At 37.7% G+C, this 27,487-nt stretch overlaps 1 protein-coding gene across 9 annotated transcripts in view; it reads left to right on the forward strand.

Moving 5' to 3' along the window:
- Positions 1 to 27,487, forward strand: part of DISP1 (dispatched RND transporter family member 1) — a 198,935-nt gene that overhangs the window by 139,235 nt on the left and 32,213 nt on the right. For all 9 annotated transcript variants that reach the window (XM_033851034.2, XM_033851050.2, XM_033851045.2 and 6 more), the window contains one exon: positions 8,541 to 9,066. In XM_033851034.2, coding sequence (XP_033706925.1) covers positions 8,558 to 9,066 — 509 coding nt within the window. In that variant the 5' untranslated portion in view covers positions 8,541 to 8,557. The remainder of the gene's footprint in view (positions 1 to 8,540; positions 9,067 to 27,487) is intronic.

The following is a 27,487-nucleotide window of genomic DNA, read 5'->3' on the forward strand; positions in this document are numbered from 1 at the left end:
GTAACATTTATAGTTTATCTTCATTGGTGCCTTTACCTATACATCTTGTGTATAATCACATTTAAAAGAGGTTATATAAAAATGTTAGGTATATTTCATTTTCAAAGATGATGTTTGTTAGCATAAGTTGAAACTACCTTCTTGATAATATAAATTTAGGGCTTCCCTGGTGACGCAGTGGTTGAGAGTCCGCCTGCCGATGCAGGGGACGCGGGTTCGTGCCTCGGTCCAGGAAGATCCCACATGCCGCGAAGCGGCTAGTCCCGTGAGCCAATGGCCGCTGAGCCTGCGCGTCCGGAGCCTGTGCTCCGCAACAGGAGAGGCCACAACAGTGAGAGGCCCGCGTAACGAAAAAAAAAAAAAAAAAAAAAAAAATTAATAGGCAGCAGTGAGTTTTCATTGTAGAAGAATGGTGATCCCTTATTTTCAGATTTCCTAGAACACAACAGTTTGCTTTCTCGTAGTGTGATGCAAAGCATAGTAATACCTAGTGGGTTCTTATTAAATGTTTATTAAGTGGTATAGATTCTCAAACGTATAACATTGTTTCTTTGAGAAAATGGCTTCTAATTTATTGCAGTTTATGATTAAGGGGAATGATAGCAGTAGTACCTAATTTCTGTAGAATTCTTTGCAACGTATAAAATGCTTATAGGTGATTAAATGAAGATACTTAAAGTGTTCTTATTGAAGGAGAGTTTAATTGTAGAAAGTTCATGAACTCAAAGAAAAATAAGAAAATTTAATTCATCTCAGAAGGAGAGAAGATTATGTTTCTTTATTTAAGACTATACTTTTTAGTTCCTTAAGAGGGCCTGATTCTTTGATTAAAGATACAGATTTTGCTGTCAGGTCACAATTACATTATTTTGAAATAGTCCAGACACTACATGACAACAAAGATTAATCCATTGTCTTGCTTTTCAGGTTTGGATAATATGATACATGGGTAGATAGCACTTCTTTTAATTCAGTGAAATATGTCTCTGACACTCTTGAATGCTGAATTATACCTTTTAAAACTGTCTTGGGAAATACTGAATTCAGAGGATATTTTTCACGTGGACCTTCAGACTGAATTTTATATCAGTAGCCTCTAGTGGTCCCATAAAAGCTAGTTGAACTTGGCATTGCCCTAGAAGCATCTTGAGGTTGGTTGAAAAGCCTCACTTTCAGAGACATCCTGGTCTAAGATTGAATCCCAATCATGTGATTTGCATTAGTTACACTGTAATATTTTTGACCCTCAGTTTTCTCTATAATGGGTTTAACAAAATCTTCATAGAGGTATTGTGAGGAAAGTGTCTGACACAGTGAGATGATAAAAAAACATTTTAATAGCCCTTTGAAGGGAAATAATATTCCTAGAGAAAAAACCTGGCTGATGTCCTTCTACCATCCAGCTTTCACAGTCCCATTCTAGAAGATGCCACAAATATACTTCTTTGTCTGTTTCTCTGGTGCGTTTAGAGCAGCTGTTTTTTCTCTTGCCATAGCACTAGCTATTAATAGGGCATCTTGGTACCAGTGATAAGAAATGAGACCATCATTTTAGGATAAGTATCAAGCAATTTTAGGGGAGCAATTTCATATTAAAACAGGTTTGGTGCATAATGAATACAGGTACTCCCAAACTGCCTTTATAACTGGTATGAAAAAAAGACTTCAGGTATCTCCAATATCTAGTACCACTTGAGAGAAAAAGATTGTCTCACCCAGTTAACTGGGCAAGGTGCTTCAATCCATATACATTACACTAAGAAGATTAAAATCTGATTGGTTGTTATTTCTATGTACACAACAGTTTAGGAGTCCTGAAATAAGCCATAATTAAACTGGGTTATCAACTAGAACCTCTACTATTAAAATTTGTTACTTTTCTGTCTTAATTAGAAAAACAGGACTTTATTTCTCTGTTAACTGGTATCATTTCCCTGCTTGTTGCATCCATTCTGCTTTAATTGAGCATCATTTTGCCATTCCTTAGGCCTGATTCTCTTGTAGCCTCCGCACCTAGTTTGTGCTTTTGCCTTGCTACACAAAGTGTGTTCCAGGGACCAACGGTATGGGCTTGTTGTTGGAAGATTCTTGTCCCACTCCAGATGGACTGTATCAGAATCTACATTTTAGCAACATCCCCAAGTGATCCCTATGTTTGAGAAACACTGTTATCAGTGTTTTGTATTTTGTCTAGTGAAACTGTGTTATAGGGAACATCACTTCTGAAAAAGATGATTGGCTACAATATGGGATCTTGTTTTTGATTCAGCCTTGCCATTTACTGTTAAGTTTGATGTTATGAATCTGATGAAGCAAAGGGTTATTCTGGAATACATTATCTAAGCTTATGGAATGTAGTTAAGCAGAAAGCCTTCAAAACCTCAGCATCAGACTTCCTGGCCTTACCATCTGAGACTCTGTGTCTCAAGTTTTCTTTTGCAAAGTAGAGCGGTAATGCCTGCCACACCTGTTTTTCTGAGGGCTATTAGGAGGATAACTCAAGTGAGATCATGTGTGTGAAAGTGTTTGGCAATACCGCAGAGGTGTACCAGTATAACTGTTGATGCGGATGAAGATGTTGTTCCTTCAGGCTATCTGAGCCCTGCGTTTGTCAAGGATAGTGATGGCTTTGCTGAGTGGTTACTGTGGTAATTGGAACATGTCTGTGTATTCTCTTCCACATTACCTCTAGATTTTAACTTGACAGTTTTCTGGCCACAAAAACAGTTATGGCTTCCAATTGCAAGGAGCTGCTAAGAGGCTTTCATAACGCTTTTTGGATGTGGAGCCACCTAAATAGTTTGATGGCATCTTTTGGGTAAATTGTGTGTCATTAGCATATTTTCACATGTAATATGTTGATGAATAAAATTTCCATAATTCCAGCAGTTCCTACTATGATTATATGATAGCATTTCCAATGAGATACTACTTTTAAGTCTTTGAAGCAGGGTAATTTCCTTTGATCTTATAGGTGTTAAGTGTCCTGAGCCCAGAGTAGGATGTAATTGTTTGAACCTTCTAATCACATGAGCTCTGATGACTTTTCTCTTTACATGTGATTGAAATGCCTCTATATTTCTTCTCTGTATTCTCTGTTTAATGCTTATGAAACTAGTCATGATACTTTTGGTTCATAGATAGCTTTGGTCCAACAAATAATAATTTATGTTTCCCAAAATTTGGAAGCTGGGAGATAAGATATATTGAAAACCTTTTTCCGAATAGTTTGTATTCATCTGTTCTTGCTCCTTAAATCCTTTTTGATTTCCTGCTTTATCCAGTTATTTGATAGATTGTGTAGGGTGCTATTGTAAGAAAGCAGATATGTACTGGAAGACAAACAATTAAAAATGCATCCAGTGAAGAGACGACAGTTTACCCTTTAAGGTGAAATAAGTTTGCTTCTGTTTTTGCATTTTAATAATAGTTATCTTCTGTTCATTATTAGTCACTGTGCTAGAAACTTTATATGTTGTTTCATTAATATTTTATTACTATGAAGACGGCACATTTGTAGTAAAAGTTGCAAGCAGTACAGAAGGTAAAATGTGAAAGTCTTCTCTACCCTTCCAAATGGCCCAGTCCAACTCTCCAGCAGGAAACAATGTTAGCATTTTCTTATGTCCTTCTAGAAATTATCTGTGTATATACTAACCATACATGTGTGTTTCCGCCACTTTTTTAATGAAATGGATTCATACCACATAGGCTCTTCTGCAGTTAGGTTTTATTCACACATGAAGATGTACTTTGGACTTCTTTCCCTAGCAATAATCCTGATTTAATTCATTCTTTTTTGTTGTGCAGAGTACCCAAGGTATAGCTATAACAGAATTTAAGTCCCCTATTGATAAGTTAGGTGGTTTCCCTTGTTTTTTTTTGTTTTCATTGTTACAAGCAGTGGTGCAGTCAGCATCTTTATCCAGACATTTATCTTTACACATTGTTCAAGTATATCCAAAGGGGTAAACTCCTAGTAGAATTGTGAGTCAAAGGATGAGGGTATTTCAAATTTTGATTAGTAGTGCCCTGTTGCTCTTTTAGAAGGTTGCACCAATTTGCATTTCAAACAAATTTAACTCTAAGAAGAATCAACACTTAGAGACTCTAAGAATGTAAATAACTTGACCTAGGTTCTCAAAGTTAGTAACCTGTAGAGTCAGCTTTCAAATTCAGACCCACCCAGGCCATTTCTTCTAAGCCACAGATATCTCTGATGCCATTTTAAAACATAATTTCAGCTTTGGAACTAGGAAGCATCATTCCATATTTTTTTATATTCTCATCACTCAATCAAGCAATAATAATAATTCTTCCATTGTAAATACATAGCCCTTTATGGTTTTCAAAATATTTTTACATTCTCATAGTAATCCTATGAGGTGGACACTGGTTCCCATCCTGATTTCTACATGTGAAGAGCTGAGGCTCAAAGAAAAATATCTTAAATTTTAAAATGTAATCAAAAGATGGTCTTTGGCCAAAGGCCTTATAGTCAGTCCCCAAACAGCTAAAGCACTCAGGACATAAAAATGCTAGTATAGAAAAGGTGAAATAGGAGGTGTGAGATTAGTGGCTTCGGATGTGTTGATATTGGCATGTTATATTCATGAACAACAGGAAATACACTAAAATATCTGGCCATGGGGCTCCATCACACCTCAAGCCAGTGTCTCAAGAATAGCTTTCTTTTGACAGTCCCTGTGTGTTAGGGCCCTGGGGAAAACAGGTGATTTCAACAAAGCTCTTTTAAAATTGTTCATTATATTTGATCCAAAACTCATTTTAAACTTCCTGCATAAATACTATTATCACTGCATTTATAATCACATAGCATTACATTTATCACAATAATTCATTTTTATGATGTTGAATCTTCCACTCTCTCATCTCTTTTCCTGTTCTCTCTGGCTCAGACCAAATTTTTTTCTCATTTGTCTCATTTCTAAAGAAATAAGGTCTTTCTCTGTGTGGCCTTAAGGTCAACTCTTGACTTTATTTATTTATTTATTTATTTATTGCCGTACGTGGGCCTCTCACTGTTGCGGCCTCTCCCGTTGCGGAGCACAGGCTCCAGACGCGCAGGCTCAGCGGCCATGGCTCACGGGCCCAGCCGCTCCGTGGCATGTGGGATCTTCCCGGACCGGGGCACGAACCCGTGTCCCCTGCATCGGCAGGCGGACTCTCAACCACTGCGCCACCAGGGAAGCCGTCAACTCTTGACTTTAGATCGAAACTTTGCTGTTCTCCTGGTCACCTGAATTCTTACACAAATACATCCACTGAACTTAATCTGTAAACATTTCTTAGAACAATTTTTGTCTGCTTTTGCTTTTTTATTATTTTTTACTTATAACCCACAACTTATTTATAAAGTCAATTTGATTGTTCCCATTTTATGATTGAAGAAAGTGAATCATAGAAAGCTTATATGACTTTCTTCAAATACGAGCCAAAGTCAGAGTTCAAATTATTCTTTACTCTCCACTTGTACCTACTTCATTACAAGAAATCTCCAAGTTACAAAACAAGTTGTGCTCCAGAAATCATTCGTAAGTCAGTTATTTGGCACTTGAACTGCATTTTACCACACTGGGGAAAAAATGTTATAAACGGTGATTAGGTCCCTTGGCTGGCCTGCAAAAATCTATTTAACTCTTATGTAACTTCAATATGATGCATTTGCAATAAAAATAAGAGAGAATGATAGTTGTAATTCTTGTTACAAAGAAAAAGAAAAATTATTTTTCCTGACGAAAAGCAGATTTAATTAGAAGATAGGGAAACAGATGAAATTTCGGAGAGTCTAGAGAGGATTTCAGGGTACTTTGATGAGTGTTCCGGGTTGATGGCGCTCTGTCTTAAGCCCAGTTTCACTTGAAAACTTTGAGGATTTTTGTTAGATACTTCTCACTAGCGTAACCCACCTGACAGCTGTGATTATAGTTAATAGGGCTGATTGAATTGAATACCAAAAATAGGCTCTCTGAAATGATATTAACCAACCTAGGATGGTCAGAACAAATCGACAAACTAGAAAAAGTCTTCCTTCTATCCTGATGGAAGGGCCAAGAGGAGGTCTTGATTTTCCCATTCAGCCTAGAAGATTGCATCAGCTCTGGTAGCTTGGCTGAGGTCTGAAGAGAAGGCTTGGGAACATGAGTCATGGGTAGAGGCAAGAGAAAGCTTATGCCCTCTGTGAGTTCTGTGGAGTATCTGTACAATGAGAGTTTCTAATTCCAAGAAATGGCAATTTATCTCACCAAGCAATTGCTTCTTACATTTTCTAGACTATCTTTCACTTAACCATACAAATAAACATCTTAAATTTCAATTAACTTTTTAAAAACTCTAGTGCCTTTTTAGATGGCCTTTGATTAATATGTTTTATTGTTTTCAGAACATTTGCATACAGCTTTTTCTTTTGTTAACAACAAAAGGGAGGATATATCCTTCAGTATTAGGAAGCTTAAGGGAGCAGATCTTGCTGAGATGGCACGTTAAGAAAGTGATGGAAAAAAGATTAGAGTTTCTGCCTCCTGGGTCACTTTAGGGCTCTTCCCAGTTTATCTACCTTATCTTCCCACTAGTTGGATAATACGTTTAACTACCAATGCTTTGTGTTGGGGATATCATTTGAGTGTTTTGTAGGAGGTGTTTATACCCAGGAGTGATTTACTGAAGAAGAGAGCAACTGTGTTTACTACAATTCAAAATCCTTCTCAGGGTCTTCCCTGGCAGTCCAGTGGTTAAGACTTTGTGCTTCCACTGCAGTGGCTGTGGATTCATTCCCTGGTCGGGGAACTAAGATTCCACATGCTGTGTGGGTTGGCCCCCCAGTAAATCCTTCTCAATGCTCATTATAAAAGGAAGTCGGGATTGGCAGACTACTTTCCAAAGTGACGGTAAGGCTGATGAGAGAAGTAACATCTGCTTGATTTACATATATGTTTTGATATTTATAAATGCTTTGTCTTTTCCACTACAATAATTTATGAAGAAATTTTTTAACGTCTACATTAATTCTTCCATTTCTTACAGCGTTGATGTTTATATAGCTGAATGGCTGTGTGTGTGTGTGTGTGTGTGTGTGTGTGTGTATGTGTGTGTTTGAGTGTTTGATGAGCTCTATCTGAAAGGAAAATAAGTCAATAATGCTAAATTTGCATCCTAGTACAATGAGTATCTTCTGGGTATTAGTGTTCACATTGAAACGTTATGCATCATTCTGGCATTCCCTGTTCAGAAATACCCCAGTTGAGCAGTTTATAAATTGGGTGAAAATATGCATAGGAATCTTCCTCATGGGTGACCTGGGTTTGTCATTACATGTACTCAGACTGAAAAGAGACGATTTCTTCTAGTACCTGTGTGTCTGACAGAGGTGGGGAGAGACTGGAGAGAGATTTCTCCAGAAGCTGTTTTGTCCACTCAGAAAAATGCCATGCCAGAAGGGTTAGTGAGCCAAACAATGGTTTTCTTTTTTTCTTGTTGGCTTTCACATGTAGGTTAAATAGACCACTAGCATTTGATGACCTATTTTTTCTTATTGCACATTTCCACATTTTGTGTGTATGTTGGTCAGAGGGTGATAAGTGGGCAAGGGGAGAGGAAGAAGGCTGTCTGGCTTTGCGTTTGCTTGTTGACTGGACAGAAAACTATTACTGGTAATTTGAACACTAATTTTTCATTTACATTGAAGGCCTAGACCCTTTGGTGGAGGGGAAAAACTTAATAACAAAAATCTCACTTGAAGCAAATCCCAGCCATAGTATTCTTTTTCTTATGTGCAAGCATTGCTACCTGTAGGACATAGCATAGAAAACAAATTAAGTTCACGGCAACTTATGTGGCATGTTTTATTATTTTTTTAGCATTACATTCATTGGTGTAGGGGATAAAACTTTTGCATCTGATATCTTGGTTGCCACAGTTCTTAGCTTAGCTAATTAGTTTTTATTTTCTTTTGTTTATTCTTATTCTAGGACCTGAGTGACTTAGAGGAAAAATCATATTTTCTTGACATTTTTCAAAGACATAAAACATTCTTAAGATTATCCACATTATCTGAACCTACACAACTAATTGCTTCAGAGTAGCCCTTCATTTTGCCCATTATTCCTATATCAGAACACCCTAAGCATGATATTATTGAAAAGCTAAAGAATGATATTGGTATTTTCTGTCTCTTCTACCCCCTTCCCACCCCCATCCTAAAATGTTCTAATTCTTAACTGAATTGCACATCTAGGATGAGGAGAGAAGACAGGCACTGAAAATAGAGATGGGGCAGGGAGGAAGTGGTCAGTGGGATAGGAGAGGGTTCTCAAGGTGCATGGTGTAGCTGGGAGGAAAGAAAAGGAGGCCTAACCCATGGCTGGTTCTGTTGCAGGTGAGCTGGGCTTCCCCCAGTGCTTTCACAACTCCTGCAAGAACCCTTGTTTTCAAAGAGCTGTTTTAAAATAGTTTTCCTATCTTCTTTACATAATTGCCTACCTGACTGTAACTGGATGATTTTATATCATTTTCTTTCTTAGGGTCAAGAAATTGGAGCATGGCTATGAACAACGGAAACAACGATTTTGTGGTTCTGAGCAATGGCAGCATCGCCACCAGTGCTACCAGCGCTAGTCCCCCCACCCCCTGTGATGGAGACCCTGCAGCCCAGCAACTCACCCCCAAAGAAGCGCCCAGAGCAAAAGTGAGTCCAAATGGATGCCTGCAAGTTAATGGCACAATTAAATCATCCTTTCTGCCTTTAGACAACCAAAGAACGCCTCAGATGTTATCCCTGTGCTGCCATCCTTGCCCATACCATCACCCTTTGACTACCCATGACAGTCACCAAGAGTGCCATCCCGAGGCTGGCCCCGCAGCACCTCCTGCTTTGGCCTCGTGTTGCATGCAGCCACACTCAGAGTATTCTGCATCTCTCTGTCCAAACCATTCACCTGTTTATCAGACAACGTGCTGTCTTCAGCCCTCTCCATCCTTCTGCCTGCATCATCCGTGGCCTGACCATTTTCAGCATCAGCCTGTGCCACAGCATATAGCCAACATAAGGTGAGTGGTCCAGTTGTTTTGCTGAACTTTCTCATTCAACTAATTCCACATGAATGTGGTTGTTGGTGTTGATTTCTCCCAAAGGAGGAGAGAAAAATGTATCAGGGATAGGAAACCAGTAAAAGTGCTTATTTCAGGAATTCCCTGGCGGTCCAGCGTTTAGGACTCCACACTTTCACTGCCGAGGGCCCAGGTTCAATCCCTGGTCGGGGAACTAGGATCCCAAAAGCCACGTGGCGTGGCCAAAAAAACCCCAAAACCAAAACAAAACAAAATGCGTATTTTTTGGATTGTGTGAAGCCTACTAAAATGCAAATGAAGTAATATTATATCTGTTTTATCCATTAACTTCTTAGTCAATTAAACCCTTCCTTCCGTTTTCTCCTGTGAACTGGTTAGATGTCCCTGCTAGGCCTTGAATTATAAAGTTCAGTAAAAGGTTCTATTGTTAGTAATTTCTATTATTAAACATGGGGGATAGATATATCCCCCATGGTGGTGAGGCTGCCTAAACAGGAGTCTTATATTTGCTATTATTGATAGTGATCAACATTTACAAAAAAGAAGTACAAAACCAGTTGCTTCCTTATGGGTGTACTCACAATTTCTATTCATGTGGTTTGGGTGACTGCGTAATATGTTGAGATCGTATGAAGGCAACAATTCCTTTTAGCAGATGAAACCTATAAATATGTAGCATAGGGCTTTAAAAAATATTTTTTGTAAAACGTTTTCAGATCTGGTAGATTGAAAAGTACTAGAAAAATCTCTATCATTGCCAGTTCTCCTTCCCATTTCAGGCCATAGTTTCTCTGATATGTTCTTTCCAGCTATTTTTTCTGTGGGTAAGTTAAATCACATGTACTGCAGGTGAGCAATGGTGATATATTTTTAAAAATGCTGAATACTTGATAGAGACCAAGAATTATTTCACATTTTTTGATAATAAAAAGTCTAAAAAGAGCTAGAAGACAGCCTTCTCATTGAATATTAGGGTATAATTTATACACAGGGAAATGCACATATTTAAGTGTATAGTTTGATCAGTTTTGACAAATGTATACACTAGTATAATGCACACCTTGGTCAGATGTAGAACATTTCTGTCACCCCAGGAAGTTCCTTTATGCCACTTCTTAGTCATTCCTTCTCTCTTCACCAGAAGCACTGTTCTGAGTTCTGTTACCATAAATTATTTTGTTTGCTCTGAAACTTCATATGAATGGAATCATACAGTAGATACTCTTTTGTGTCTGGCAATTTTGACTCATAACATTTTTGAGACTGTCTAATTGCTCTGTGTATTAGTTTCCCTTTTTATTGCTGAGTAGTAATCCATTGTATGCATATAGCATATTCACTTTTAATTAAAGAGTGAGTACAGACTTCCAGTTCTAAAATAAATAAGTCATGAGGATGTAATATACAGCATGCTGACCATAGCTAATAATACCGTATTGTATAGCTGAAAGTTGCTAAGAGAGTAGATCTTAAAAGTTCTCCTCACAAGAAAAAAAAATTTTGTAAATGTGTGTGGTAATGGATGTTAACAAGACTTATCATGGTGATCATTTTGCAATATATACAAATATCGAATCATTACGTTGTACACCTGAAACTAATGTAATGTTATATGGCAATTATATATCAAGTTTTTAAAAAGTCACATCCAGACAGGGATTAAGTAATAAATACTTTTCACCTTCATCAGATTTTAGATGCTGCTGAGATTATCTGGTTTCACTCTTTTGAAAAGAGAGGAAGAGAAAGATGGGGAAAATGACAAGGGGTGGGGGGCAGGGGGAGTCTTCTCTAGCGTGTTTCTACAGTTTCTGAATAACATTTTTCCATATTAGATGTGAGAGTCTTTTAGTTTATAGAACTATAATAAAAACACTCACCAAAGCCATTTCTTAGAAGATTAGTCCTGACAGCATTGTGCTACATGGCCAGTTTTAGACTCTTTCCATTTTGAATGAAACAGTGTAAGTGGTTAGTTTTGTAATTATATGGTCATAAATATTGATGTTTCAGAATCATAAATTATATGGTTGCAGGATGTGAGATGAGAGAGAATTCTACATTTTGAAGCTGATCCCTCCTTTAAAAAACTTCACAAAGTAGTAAAACAACGGATAAAGTAACCAATTGTTTCAATATGATAGGCATTGTCAGTATTTTCAGGACTTTGGCTTGGCATTTCTGAATGACCTAATTTTAAAGGAATGAGTGTCCTATATACATACAACTTTAAATAGAATGGCATTAAAAAACAAACTGATAAAAAGTGCCATATTTGTCCATCAGGAACAGTTGTAGAGGAAACTGGAATTTTATGTGAGAAATCTTTCATATTAGAATTTTATCTCAAGAATTTGAGCCTTTTGATCAACTGCAACAGACATAGAATCTTTTTAAAGATGCCTGCGAAGGAATGGTATGTGTCCAGTTGTGTATATTACATACTTTCATTTTATATTATATATTTTCATTTTACATATTGTAAAATGTGTGCTCCCAGAAACTCTTCCCTATCTGCTACATTTACGAATTTACATAATCAACAATATTTACTGAATATTTGTATGTGCCAGGCACCAAAGATGTTCTAAATGAGATGAGACTTTATTTTTTCCTTCATAGAGCTATAAGCTAGTAGGAAGGGAGACAGAAAAGCAAACAGGCAGCTACAATATTGTGATAAGAGATACCAAGAAGGGACATACAGGGATGAAAATGAAAAACATTACAAATGGAGAAGAGGTTGTCTTGTAGACAGTGGGAATAGTTTGTGTAAAGATTTATAAAGTAGTGTGAGCACAGCTCCAGCATAGCTGAGTATGACTAGGCCCTGAAGGAACAAAGAGTAATAGCAAGGGGAGAGGTATATGGGGATTAAATCCTGAGGGGCATTGTGAATCACATTAGGAGATCTCAGGGCTTTATCCTGAGGCCAGTGGAGAAGCAGTATAGATTTTTGTGTGTGCACGACTTTTTTATTATGAAAAAATACATAGAACATAAAATTTATCATTTGAACCATTTGTATGTGTACAATTCAGTAGCATTAAGTACATTCACATTGTTGTGCAACCATCACCACCCTTCTTTCTCCAGAACATTCTTCATCTTCCCAAACTGAAACTCCATACCCATTAAACAATAATTTCCCGTTCTTCCCTCCCCCAGCCCCTGTCAACCACCATTCTATTTTCTATCTCCATGAATTTGGCTATTCTAGGTACCTCATATAAATGGAATCATACAGTATTTATTCTTTTATGACTGTCTGATTTCACTTAGCATACTGTCTTCAAGGCTTATCCAAGTCATAGCATGTATCAAAATTTTCTTCTTAAAAAAAAAAAATTTCTTCTTTTGTAAGGCTGAATAATATCCTATTGTATGTATATACCACATTATGTTTATCCATTTATCTGTCGATGGACACTTGGATTGCTCCACCTTTAGGCTATTGTGAATAATGTTGCTATGAACATGTGTATACAATATTTGTTGGAGTTCCTGCTTTCACTTCTTTTGGTTATATACCCAGAAGTGCAATTACTGGATCATATGGTAATCATATGTTTAACTTCTTGAGGAACCACCAGACTGTTTCCACAGCTGCTGTGCACATCCTTGCTGACGCTTGTTCTTTTCTGTTTTTTTTTTTAATTGTTTTATAATAGCCATCCTAATGGGTGTGGCATTACAGATTTTTAAGCAGAAAAGAAACACTATCAGATACACATTTTAGAGAGGTCCATAAACTGCATGGTGGAGAGTAGATTGAACTGGGTCAGGACTACTGTAGGGAGGAAGACCGTTGGAAGACTTGTTATAGTAATTCAGGTGAGAGCTGGTGGTGACTTGATCCAGGATTTAGAAGTAATTTCAGCTAGAGAGATTTATGAGGTAGAATCTACTAGGTCTGGTGAACAATTGGATATGGGGGAGGAAGGGAAGAAGAATCACAACTGATTTTCAGTTTCCTGAAACTGAAACTAGATGGGTAGATGGTAATTTTGATCACTAAAATGGAGAGGACAGGAGAAGAACTCCAAGCAAGCAGAGCTTTTGGGGATGGAGGGTGGGGCAGTAACAGTGGAAGAGTGTGATCCTTTGAGCTTTCTTGAAAGAATGAGGATGCTGAGTAATACGTAACAATTACATTGAGGGTAACAATACTGTTGGAAATTATCCTAGGATGAAAACTGCAGCTTTTAGGTTCAGCCCAGCATGTATTTATTTGCAGAATTGTGCTGTGGGCAAGGAACTAAGCCAGGTGCTGTGTCTGTCTTTCCCAAACCAGTAATATACCCACCGAAGCAAATGTGGACATGGATATAGCTACTGTGTAAGGGAGAGCAGGGCAGTTGGGGATAGGTTATGCGGGATGTCCTCGCTGAGAAATTCTGTAAATGAGGAAGCCATGTGATACTTTGCTGCCTTTTATTAGTTATTCTACCCAACACTTTTAGGAAACTTAGAACGAAGGTTCTAGAGGCTGATCTCTATCAGGAATGTTAATGCTCTAAATCTATTTTCCTTTTGTGATTTCTTGCATGTTGTTTTTTAAAAAATTGATAATCTCAAATACTTAATGAAGTATTATTCAATTAATGTTTAAGATGTATTCATGACTTGATAAAAGTATATTCACATCACTTAAAAAGTATCTTAAAGGTTGATGGCCTTGGAGTAAAATTGTGTACAGATGGAAGATCCTAGGCACTTTCAATTGTTATTGCTCTTTGCACCTACACCACAAATGCGCCCACCTGGTTGGTATTTTGTTTTATTTTATTTTATTTTTATTTATTTATTTTTTTGCGGTACGTGGGCCTCTCACTGTTGTGGCCTCTCCCATTGCGGAGCACAGGCTCTGGACGCGCAGGCTCAACGGCCATGGCTCATGGGCGCAGCCGCTCTGCGGCATGTGGGATCTTCCCGGACTGGGGCACGAACCCGTGTCCCCTGCATCGGCAGGCGGACTGTCAACCGCTGCGCCACCAGGGAAGCCCCTGTTTTATTTTTAAAGTTGTTATTTGTTTGTAAAGTCCTTAAACCATAGAGAATGTTTTAAAGAGTCAAATAGAAAATATAATTTTTTCCCAGGTCATTTGCCGCCTCCTTTCCATCATTCATATTCCCATTTCCCTTTTGCCCACCTCCTGTACTACACTAAGTTCTGTTTCATCCCTTCTTGACTCTTTAAACTGTAATAAATCTATCTAAAAGATTCATTATAATCAACCACTTGTATATGTCTTTTGCTTTTTAAAACTCTCTGTTAAGCTTCTGGTTGATTAAATTAAGACCATTGCAAGGATCACATTTAGAATATTCTCTTTTGATTCCATTTATCACCAAATATTAAGTAGTTCAAATAGATCTCATTTTAAAGCTTCTGGCTTTTTCATTTGTAGATTCCTAGCCTTATACCCATCACTCAGCTGTTAATTAATGTGACTAATTGAGAACACCAAAGAGTTAAAAATGGCAGAAAGTAGTCTCTCCCTACCATGAGACAGAGCCCATACCCGTAAGTCCTAAACATGGCTGATCATCAGGGTCACCAGGGGAGTTAAAGAATAAAATAAGTATGATAATAATAAAGAGAACTTCCTTTTGCAATAGAAACAATAAAGCACTCAGGAGTTCAGAGGTGAGAAGGATCCCTGGAGGTTAGTAAGTTTAGGGGCAGGCTGAGTGAGAAGAGAGAATTTGAGTGACCCTTGAAGGATGACCAGGACATGATAAAGGGACTGCCTGCAGGACGCAGAACGTAGAAGGTGGGAGGAAGTTGGAAGGGGAAAGCGTACAAAAATAAAAGTCTACTTAAGGAAGTGTAAAGAGAAGAGGATGGCCAGAGTGAAGGGGTCATTTGGTTGGTCAGGAGAGACAGCTTTTCCTAATTTTACATCCTGAATACAGTCAAGTTATCTAAAAGGCTGAATGGTAATGATTTGCTCTTTATCCTACAGAGATCTGGAAAATGCTTCTCAGGAACCAGTCACATTCCATGTGTGCTGGTTGAAGCAAAGTTTTGAATGATTCATTTGGAAACCTTCTTACTGCCGTATTAAAGTGAAAGGGTAATGGTATTATGACACAATTAATAAGGAGTTCTGCATCCAAAAATAGCATACAAGATTTCTAATCCAAACTGTACTTACGTTTTAATTTGGTGTTGCAAAAAATGTTCTTGATTGTAATAGGGGACTCCATAAATGATACTTGGCAATGGCCATAGACTCATTATCATGGTAGGGAACCTGTGGTAGTTTTGGGTGCCTGCCAAATGCATTTTTATTTCTCTGAAGGTGATTTTGTAGACAGATGGTCACGTTGAATGTTCCCCATGGCACCCTGGAGGAATTAGAGCTATACTGAGTTAAGAAGGCTTGGCACAGAGGGGACCACGGAACTCTAGCATTAGCTCAGCCCCTGAAAGCTTAAGTAAACATGGTCCCTGCCTCCCCATACATTGTGACTATATAATTTTTGTAACCTATATTTCCTTTCTCCTCGGGTTCTTTACTAGTTTTCCAATTTCACACTCACTTTTCTCAGAGGTTTTCTTTTTGTTTCCCCTTAGGACACTAGTTACTTTCTATGAAGGGAACTCTTTTTCCTAAAAAGTAAGAAATGAGAATTCTTGTATTATGTTAAAAGAGATAGAATCTACCACTTGAAATCTGCTTCTTCTGTATATGTTGTATCATAACGTCCAGGGGTAAATTATAGACCTGAGCATCATTTTCCAAAGGGTCTTACTTTGCTACACCTGGCCTGCAATGCTCCACCCTTCCCCCTTCCCTGAGCCCCGGCAGTTGTGTTATTTTAGTTAGTTAGGAAATTTGAACCAAAAATCACTCTGAACACTTCATCAGCAGTGTAGTGTGAACCTTGGCATTAACACCAATCCCAGAGTCTCTGATTTGCCCAAAACGCCAGACTCAACTCAAATGGCTCTTCTAAGATGTCGGAGCAAGGAACGGAGAAATTCAAGGTTGCTCACTTATTTAGCAAGAATTTAATGAATACTTAGTAAGTGTTAAGTGCTGGAGACAGAGGTAAAAACTGCAAACATGGTCCCCAATTTCAAAGATGTAGAGGTAATGTGGACAAGGTAAGATACTTAGATTTCAGCATGGGCTGACCTCAGATAGATAGCCTTCTTTTATCTACAAATATTGACTGCTGTATTCTCTGGAGCACAAAAGTTAAATATCAGAGCTTTTGCAGGAGCACAAGCCAAAAAGAAGAACCAGACTATGTATTGTTTTCTAAATTCATTTTCTCCACTTTTCCTCTCTTACCATTGGAAGGTTACTGATAGCTAAATAATCATTTGTCTTTATATACAATTGCCATAAATAGTAACCAGGACGGCTTGGCAGGTGTCTTTGGCAGGAAGGAATGGTTAAACCGCTTTCTTTAGACCTGTGATGTTCAGGAGGGTCCAATAAGATTAAAAATTCAGTTCTTCTGTCACGCTAGGCACATTTCAAGTGCTCAAAAGCCAGAGGTGACGAGTGGCTACCATATTGGACAGCACAGATACAGAACGTTTCCATCATTGCAGAAACTTTCATTGGAGGACTATCTTTCTTGCCTCTGTTAAAGCAACTGAGATCCCTTTTTAACCTCTGTGGCAGCAAATGGAGCACGTATGATGTAGAGTAACAGCAGTATTTGGCAGTAAATACCCTTTTTGGTCAGCATAATTCTAATTAATTGGAGTATGATTGCTTGTATTTTGTTTGAAATATAACATTAAGAAATGACAACAGATAAAATCTCTTTTCTTCAAAAATCTGAAAGACCAAAGCCCCATATTATAAAAAATCGTAGCCAGTAGGCAATATCCTTCGACATCTTCTAGAAGCCACAGTTACATCTTACAAAAACTTCTGCAGATCAAGCCAAAGGTGAAAGTATCAATTTATTGAATTTTTAGTTGCCTGGGCTTTTTGTTTTTTGTGTTTGTTTTTGATTGAAGTATAGTTGATTTATGGCCTGAGCTTTTTGTAAGTAGATCTAAAGTACAAATGTCAAACCAAATTTTTTCTGAAAAGTAGATAAATAAGTACAGCTAGCCTCTAGAAGTAATTGCTTAATGCTGTATTACAGCTCTCACTTTTCTTTCCTCAATCCTTCCTCCTTTCCTCACTACACAACATGAGGTGGGAAGAGCATGGGCTTTAGAAAGGAATCCCTGTGTTTGAATGAATCCTGGCTCTGCCATTGAATAGCTTGGTGATCTTGGGTAAATCTGTCTCTGTAAAAATGGAATAACAGTGGTTATTTTTTTCACATAGCATAGTGCCTAGAACCAAATTATTAGTCTCCTTTCTCTTCTCCTTCTACATTTGTTCCTTTCATTTTCTTCTCTTAAATTTTTGTTTTTGCTGTTCTTTGCTGTGTGCACTTAATTCTGTTAGTATTGTGGCAGAAAGCAAGCTGTTACTGAATCCTGATTTAAATGAATACACGATGTATTGCTTTTCATTCTGATTTATAAATTGCGTACTTTTTACCCCATCGACCTACAGGAAAGAGCAAGTGGGAAAGATGGTCACTAATTTGCCTTCTAGAAGAGGAAAAGGGGGGTTGTTGAGAATAAATGGGCCTCTACAGTCCCAAAGACTCAGAGCCTTTATCCTTTATACTAATTGTAACATCTGATTATGACAGTTAACTTTAGAAGTCCGGTAAGATTTAATCTTGATTTCACTGAAACCAAGGTGTATTTTTACATTCCTTAAAGTAGTCAAAATTAACTTTTTTAAAACAGGATAATGTTTGTAAAATTTAAAATGTTCCAAGCTTGCTTGCCAAAGTAAGTCAGTTTGGCAGTCAGATTGAGTGAAGGCCTATTTTATTAGTGGGACTTCTTTTAGAGACTTCTTTATACTATACATGAATTTTAGAGTGTGCTATGCCTCATGGAATGCATTGCACAGTCGGTAATACATTTCAGACTATGAGCCCTGGTCATCTCTTTCTTTAATAATAAATGTCAGGAAACAATACCCTCTTTATTTCTTGAAATTAATATAACATTTTGGAATGAAGCAAATATATTCTTTAATTACCCCCTTTCTGTAGTACTCCTACTTGTTTAGCAGGTTCTAGAGAGTAAAGAAAAAAAAAGAGGAATGGTTCAAATTTTTCTTTTCGGTTAAAAAGGTAAAATATTTAGCAAACAGTAAAACATAAAAGACATTGTTATGGATCAGACACATCTCTGACTCCAGGAAAAAAACCTACTGCATCTTCTTTCCAAACTTAAGTGGATTGTTAGGTGTAATTTAAAAGACTTTATAGAACTTAACATTTATAGGAGAATTTTCATTGCTATACTATGTTGTGTTCTTTTCAGCAAAATTGATTCTACAAAATTATGTCTTTTTGAAAAAAACCACACAAACCAGAGAGTCAACTACTTGGTATTTTGGAGTTTAGTGCCTGGGGCATAACTGGAACTCAAATATTTGTTGAATGAATGATTATTACTCCTCTTCCCCAATTCTCAGGACATCTTTTTTTACATGAAAAATTGACAAAGTTTAAATTTTTTAAAAAACCTCACAAAGTCAGATTGGTCCCTGCCATCAAGCCATTTATTGTCTAATAGGAGAGAGATGATTGGGGCAAAAATAACCACAGTCTCTGAGAACCAAAATCAGAGTTTAGAGGGTTATGTGAGTCCCAAAGAGGGAGATGGAGTCATAGGATAGCTTAGAGAAAGCGCCATGGGAGATGAAATGGGTCTTTCAAAAACAGACAGGAGACCAACTGCCTGAAGTATGGGAAAGGAGGCCAGCAGCACATGGGCGTGGGAGCAAGTGTGAGGCAGCCTGGCAGGCAGTGTCCTTTGTCTGGAGAAGAGCTCAGAGGAGGTGGCCCAGGGCATGGTGCCTATTGGGTTCATCTCATTCGACCTTTGGAGAACAATATGCTATAGTTAGTCAAAGAAGACTGCTCCCCCAAAACAGTGGATTCCAAATGTTGTGGAATCATCATAAAAAGCACTTATTAAGTGTCTAAGTACTTTATATGCAAATTACATAGTTCTAATACCTTTGATTCATTGATATTTCCCAAGGCTCGTTTGTTGAACCATTTCTTTTGTACTGCTTTTTGTGTATCTCCAGGGCCTACGAAGGTGCCTGGCATTTAGTAAACACTCAGAAATTGTTGAATGAAATGAATAAATAATTGAACATCAGTCAAGTCATTTTTATGCAGAACTCAATTTTGTGTTGTCTTGATAGTGAAAATCAGGCACATTGGTCTCCTGGAGTAAGATATTTCCCAAACAATGGGAGAAGGTTTAAAAGGCTTTGTTCCCTTAAAAACCCTGTTTTATTAATTGTTGTTTGAGTCTGTTTGCGGGGATAGCTCCTCCTGTCCTTTAAATTCCCCCCCCCCAATGCCTTGGTTTTTAACTTTAAAAAAATATTACAGCCTCATTCATGAAGACGTAAGAAAGGAAAGGTAAAGCCCCTGTTCACTCCCGCAGCTCCTAAGCTACTTTCATAAATGATTCTGGAGCCCTTTTGAGGAAGACAGAGAGGAGCCAGGAGACTCTGTGCACTGGGGGGAGTCAGCCCAGAATAACCTTTCTGTTTGCTCAGCTCTGGCCACCTCTAGGATATTTGCAAATCTAGTATAAGAGATTTTATAAGCAGTCAGCAGATTATAGAACTGGTGGATGAAACATAAATTCCTAAATAAGAGTTGGGGTTTTTCTTTGTCCATATGTATTTTATGACTTAGAATAAAACGAGAGGGTCCAGGGCCAGATTTGATGCCATATTCTATATGAATTTGCTGAGTTGTTGGTTTAGGTAAATTAATTACTTCTCCCCATTTGAATGGTACAGGGAGGGCTCTGATAGTTATCAAATAGCTTGAGATTCAAGCATGATGATTTCTACAGGAATGTGAGCAGTTTACTCTTTCTAAACACTATTTTGTGTGTCTAGTAAGAAACAACGATGGACAGTTAATACATTCATTCCTTCAGACCCTCTTTGTGCATCTGTGGTCACTTGGGCCTGCCCACCTCCCCCTTCCTAAAACACTGCTTTCATTATGTCACTCCTCTGCTCAGAAATCTTCCATGGTTTCCCCAAACTCCTTGACCTGACAGTGAAGGTCCCTTTAAAGGGATGGAGTGTGTTTTGTGGGGGAAGGAAAGGTAGTTCAGGGAGGAGGAATCTTCTAGCCCTGGTGAGGAACGAGGTGACAGATATCAGTGAATAAGATTACTGTATCAGACTTTTTCCCCCTACACTTTAGAAGTTTAAATAGAAATCTGATTAATGATTGTATCTTCGTTTCCACTTATATATAATCGAGAACTAGACTTAGATACTTTTTTTGGTCCTGGCCAACACTAAATATTCTGGGTCTTTGTTTTCTAGGTATTATTCTGAAACTTTGTTTTTTAGCTGTCAGCCATTGACCTACCTTATTGGCTACCAGAAACTAAAACTACTTCATTGTAAAGCAATCGCCAGGAGAGATTTATTTAAATGTATTATTTGATTGTTAAAAGGTCTCAATCTAATGCAGAATTAAACCCTACATTGAGCTCCAAATTGTATTAATTTTTTTTAACCTCCTTACCCCTGAGCTCCATCTCCCAAAGCTTAAAATTCTAAGTGAGCAGCATTAGTATCTGGTGAGTATTTTGGCTTGAGGATTTTAAACTTCATTCCAGCATTCATTCCAGCCTCTTAAGTTAGTTAAGTTTAATAAGATTTTTCTGGCTTTCTTATGAGCTTTCCTTGGATCTCCCATTAGTGATGATTATTCACATCTTATTAAGAAAAGTGTATATTACACTGTCATTTAGCATGTTTTCTGTGGGGCTCACAGCAACAGTCTGGCATGAAAAAGTTTGAGTTTAAGGGCAAGTGCTTTATAATTTAGTATAACTTTAAAATGTAACACATGGGGCTGTTTGGCTTATAACCTCCAGCTTAACTATGCAAATTTAACTCCATGGGCTGAGGAAGAATGGTTTCTTTCAAGCAAACCTACTTTTCAGTCATTTAAAAATATTTTTAATTAACCAGTTGTCCTTTTCAGAATGCTAATTGCTTTAAACTGTTTCTTTTAAAAAAAAAGAAAAAGTCATTCTTAGATTCCTCTTTTGGGGTGTGCATTGCACAGGACCAGAACCATGTGAAATTCTGACCTCCGGTACGGCTCCTTCCTCCTCCCCCTTATAAGTGGCAGAGGCAAAATGTATTTGAATATGAATTTCCCATGCCTTGCTTCCCTCACCGTTTAGTGAACAGCAGAATAGCTGCCCTTTGACTACTGATCTGCTAGGCCTGGAGCTCTATCTTCTTAAGAAGAAATAATTATTTAATTATATAAGAGGAAATTACACCCCTCCCTGTTCTCACCCAATTTTGTATAACACAGTTCTTTTCTTGTTTACTGCAATAACTAGAGGAAAAAAATAACATAATTTCTGGCTTGCTTCTTAGGGCCAGGCTCTACTAATAAGAGAATAATTTCTTATTAACTTAAATTGGAACTCAAGCTGTTACATGAAAGCCTGATTTGTTCCAGCTTTACAGAGTTTTGAGCCTGAGTGGGACAGACAGGGAATATTGTACATTATGCACAAAGCATATTTTTCTTGTGGAACATCACACAGAAATGCCTTCATGGGTTACCAGGCTCTGTCACTAATTGATGTAATGCCTTTCAGCATTCCCATTGGATAGATGTCCTTAAATGTCAGGTATTTTTCTTTTGCCAGCAAGTTTGGTGAAATTGGCATGGGGATTTATAAATATGTGAAAAATGCACATTTTTATCATTCTTCACAGCAGTCTTTTATCACATCTCTGCAGTATTAATGTCTCCAGGGGGAAAACTGTAAATTATATAACAGAGAAATTGGAGGTGAGTTTTTCTTAGCTAATCAGTAGCCACTGGTTGCTTAAGCAATAAAGTAGACCGAAATGAAAGACAGCAAAGGAAATTCAGCAGTAGGATTGCCCATAATCCATGGACATTTCAGCAGTTTTCTGCCTTAGACTGACATATTCCTGTCAGTTATAAAGAGAACATAAATTTTTATATTTAATGTGTAGACATTAATTATTGAAGGTAGGAATGGTCATAATCAGGGGTCTAGATATACCTTGAGAGGTAAATTCAACATGGGTTTAAATATGATTTTAGTATCACATAGTTTAGAAATTAAGTATTTTATTTTTCTTTAGTTAAAAGAACTAATCTCAGATAGTCTGTTTAAAAGTCATGATTTAAACGAAAAACAGTTCATCACTGTGAATTAAGTCTATAAAATTTAAACTTCGAGTACACTTAAATGGAACATTATATATTTTCCACTGATGAAATCTTCATCAAGATTTCAAAATGGGAAGAGATGAGGAACATTTTGAAGAGGTATATCTCCTCTTTCACCCACAGATATAGGCTTTGCATGGAAATATAATCACCTATAAAGCATTTCTATGTTAATAATGTACTTGACTATATCTGGTCATGTAAGCAATTAAGAATATTTAGTTCTCCATCAACACTGCAATTTGGATCATATTTAAATTATTTCTTTTTCTGCTATCACATGAGTATCTCTTTTGTGTAATTTTATAACAAAATAACCTTTCTAAGAATTTTAATAGTAAGTTTTATCATTATTACAAATATTCTAAAATATTCCAAAATAATGAATGATAGTCTCTGAGTATAAAGAATTTTTCTGGAGGGTGGGAGGGAGGGAGACGCAAGAGGGAAGAGATATGGGATCATATGTATATGTGTAACTGATTCACTTTGTTATAAAGCAGAAACTAACACACCATTGTAAAGCAATTATACCCCAATAAAGATGTTAAAAAAAAACAAAACAACAACAAAAAAGAATTTTTCAAGATTGTTAAGTAGGACTTGGTCGTGCATTGTACCTGTATTTGGTGAAGAAAATGGACTTTAATGGCATAAGGTCTCAAGTTTATAATAAGAGTATTAATGATTTTATTGAACCCTTACTATATACCAGACATTGTACTATATTTTACATGCACTCTCTGATTTAATCCTGAAAACAGCCCAAGGAATTCAGAGCTATTACTGTCATTTCCATTTTATAGATGAAGAAACTATGGTTTGGAAAAATTAAATAGTGTTTAAAAGATTAATTAAATGGCTAATAATAACCAGTAGAGCCTGGAATTGAGTCTTGGTCTGTCTGATTGTGAAGCCTTTCCTCTTAATCACATCTCTGTGCTGCTCAAACGTAAGAGAATGAATTTTTTTTTTTTTTTTTGCTAAATTTTTTTAGTTTTAGCAGTAGTTCAAGAAACAATTACTGAGTGCTAGCTATTTAGTAAGCACTTGTGCATATTCATTCTTGAAACCGCAGAGCTGCGATCCCACTGATCACAGATCACACTCATCACAGATCACACAAATAATCATGAGAAGCACAGATAACTTGCCCCAGGCTGCCCAAGTCCTTTTTAGATCACGGAAAGGGTATATTCACAGCGCTTCCTTGCACATATCCCAAGGAAGAATCCTGCCTGATTTCTCCCATCTGTTTGTACCATGTCCCTAGTGTACTTAAACACTAGTGGGAGGACACACACAAGTAGGTTCTTGGACATGCTAGTAGTAAGAAATAGATTTTCCACATTTTAGATGTAACATTTCCTTTGTGTCTAAACTGAATTCTCTATCTAAATGTCATACTCCATGCTGTCATCTTCAGGGTTTTGGGTGCCTTTGCTCCAGCTCCAAGACTACCAAACAGTGCTCGCTGTAAGAAGACGGAAACTGTAGACCTTTCTTATTATGACTTCATGCAGCCTGGCATAGCTCAGTCCTCACTGCTAACTCCTAAATGTACTTCCTCCAGCAGCTTTTTCCACGTAAGCCTCTGTCTCTAGTTTACTCAAAGCACAGTTTACTCTCTCAATCCCTGAACCATGGGCAGCATCACCTCCTACCATATTATGAAAACAGCTGAAACTTTGGTGGAGTGTAGCATAGAGGTTAAGAGGGTGGGCTCTGCAGTAGATTGCCTGGGTTTGAATCCTGCCTCTAATACTAACTGTGTGAGCTTGGGCAACTTATTTAACCTCTCTGTGCTTCAGTTCCTTGTCCATAAAATCTATACCTACTGCATAGGATTGTTTTAAGAATTAAAAAATAGTTTAGGGCTTCCCTGGTGGCGCAGTGGTTGAGAGTCCGCCTGCCGATGCGGGGGACGCGGGTTCGTGCCCCGGTCCGGGAAGATCCCACCTGCCACCGAGCGTCTGGGCCCGTGAGCCATGGCCACTGAGCCTGCGCGTCCGGAGCCGGTGCTCCGCAACGGGAGAGGCTGCAGCAGTGAGAGGCCCGCGTACCGCAAAAAAAAAAAAAAAAAAAAAAAAAAGTTTAATATATTGTCAAGTGTTTAGGACAGTGTTTGGCACATAGTGAAATTCTTAAATGTTGACTATTATTATTTTTAATATATCAGTACACTTAATGCTTTTACTTTGTATGACCTCTTTCCTTTTTAATGACTTGCAGTCTTTTACCATCACTCCTTTCCTGGCGATACTGGGGTCAGTGACCTCTTTGAGAAGCTCATCTCATTTGTTCTCCTTAGCTCGAGAGCATGTAATTCCCATTTACCATCTCTTCATAAGCTGTCTTCTTTTTTGCATTTCATGACTCCATGCTTTTCATCACCCTATGCCTTTCCTTCTTATCCTATGTGCTGTGACCATTTCTGCCTTCTCTCACCGTTGATGGAGTCTCCTTTTCCGCCCTTCACATGACTGTCATTTCCATAATACCTTGCTTATTGTTTATTTCTTACCCCTTCTCAACTGTTAAAAGTTTCAGATCCCCATTTCCTGTCTGTAGTTCTCATGGTGATGGAATCCCTATAATTCACAATAGGCTGTAGGACATCTTTATTTAAATATCCTGCCAAACAAAGTATCAGAGGAAGAGCACTTTGTAATCCTTCGACTGAAGCACTTGTACCCTAAGTAAGCATAGCCACGTACTGTAACTAGATATTGTTGACCCAGGAAAGACCTTGAACTTTGGAAGAAACTAAAATTTAAGGAAGCAGAACAATATGGATTTTAAAACATAATCTGTTCAAAAATAACATAATGACAGACAACAATACCAGGACTGGTTTTACTGTAGATCAACAAAGTTCTGTTGCTCATCAAAGGCCTTTTATAGGTAATCTAAGATCTCTACCTTATAAGTCATTTGGACAGGTATTTCTAAAACTTCAAGAGAAAAGATCAATTAAGACTCACTAGGAGTTACCAATTTAAAATGTTACTGGGGGACTTCCTGTTTATCTTATGTCCCTAAACTTCAGCTAACCTGAATTTTAGCTATCTAAGGTACTTAAACTTTTATCTTTGGCTGTCTTAAAAAGGGTGATCCTTTAGGCAAAACTAATCTATGGTGATAGAAGCCTGAATATTGGTTACTTCTGATTATGTTTATTGATTAGAAGGGGCACGTGCGAGCCTTTGGGGCTTCTGGGAAATGTTCTATATCTTGATCTGAGTGGTGGTTACATGGATGTAAAACCCATCAAGCTGAACACTTAAACTTTGTGCCTCTTATTGAAGAGTTGGTGAAATAGGAATGGTTTAAAAGAATGACGTAAGGGATTTAAGGATCTCTCCCCTTTAATTCTAAAATATCCTTTCACCTTCTTGGCCAGTCTGTATACACTTGGAAGGCAGGGATAATGTTCTCTTAATTTTTATATTCCTGATTGTACAGTGGGAGGGAGACTGGAGGCAGGAGGAAGGCTTAAGGGCTGGCATACTCACCTCCTCCCAGGAGAATTTCTTAGTAAACCAAGTTCCACTCTGAGCTACCACCTTGCTGTTTAAATATGTATATATTTTTTTTCCTTGATTTGAAGATAGCAAACTTAAGCTACATTTTTTAAAATAAATTTATTTAGTTTATTTATTTATTTGGGGCTGCATCAGGCCTTCGTTGCTGCGCACGGGCTTTCTCTAGTTGCAGCGAGCAGGGGCTACTCTTCATTGCAGTGCGTGGGCTTCTCATTGCGGTGGCTTCTCGTTGCGGAGCACGGGCTCTAGGCGCGCGGGCTTCAGTAGTTGTGGCACGCGGGCTCAGTAGTTGTGGCTCACGGGCTCTAGAGCACAGGCTCAGTAGTTGTGGCGCACAGGCTTAGTTGCTCCTCGGCATGTGGGATCTTCCCGGACCAGGGCTCGAACCCATGTCCCCTGAATTGGCAGTCAGATTCTTAACCACTGCGCCACCAGGGAAGCCCCTAAGTTACATCTTTTGAGCTTTTATTTTATTTTTAAATTTTTATTTTATATTGGAGTGAAATTAATTAACAATGTTATATTAGTTTCAGGTGTACAGCAAAGTGATTGAGTTATACATATACATGTATCTATTCTTTTTAAAATTCTTTTCCTATTTAAGTTTTTACAGAATATTGAGCAGAGTTACTTGTGCCATACAGTAGGTCCTTGTTGGTTATCTATTTTGCATATATGAGCTGCATTTTTATTTCGGAATCTGAAAAGTAGAGTATTCGGTGACATAATCACATTCTCGCACATATCTTGCCTTATTTACTTTCCCACTTGCATCTTCTGTTAGCCTCTCATCTTCCTATTTTGGTACTTGAGAGTAGAAATTGTATTTTTATTGCTCAAAAGTGCTTAGTGAACTGGAATTTCTAGGGCGGAGAAGAGATGACAAAATGAATGATTTAATAATGCTGAGAAATAAAGGGCTGTCCTTAGGCAGCCTTCCTTAGGGAAGGTAGTAACGCATCTTTCCCATCCTTCTGCCAAAGATTTTATGATAGAGGTAAGCCAAGATTATAAAAAGATTTAAGTTTTCCATATGGAAGAGCCAGATGTAGGGCCAGGAAGAAGGGAAAGAAAGGGTGTTTTTAACATTTATGACAAGAGAGAGCCCTTGGATTCTACATATGTAAGCCTTTTCCTCCAAAATACTTCAACCTTTGACATAAGTTAGGTTCTGGGAAAAGTTACTGCACTCAGTTGACTTAAAATTGAATGTGAGTTTACTTTGTAAGAAATATCTGTTCACAAGGAAAGTATATGGGAAACTTGCTGTAATACTGCCCTTGAGGTTCATGCAGTTAGTTGTCTTGTTATGAAGTTGTTCTGAATGAGCTGAAAAACTTTTGAAATTTCCTTTACAATCTTTGTTCTAGACTGTAATTTACCACGTGCATGTCATTGGAGAGTTAAGGTTCTTGTATTTGGTTGGGGGCCCATTTAATAACCTCTTTTGATCTTTCACTAACTGAAATTGTTTTCAAGTTACAAATGCAAGAATAGTACTGTAAACCTGTTAGTTCTTT

The sequence above is a fragment of the Tursiops truncatus genome, chromosome 1, assembly GCF_011762595.2.
Source record: "Tursiops truncatus isolate mTurTru1 chromosome 1, mTurTru1.mat.Y, whole genome shotgun sequence".
Taxonomy (NCBI): Eukaryota; Metazoa; Chordata; class Mammalia; order Artiodactyla; family Delphinidae; genus Tursiops; species Tursiops truncatus.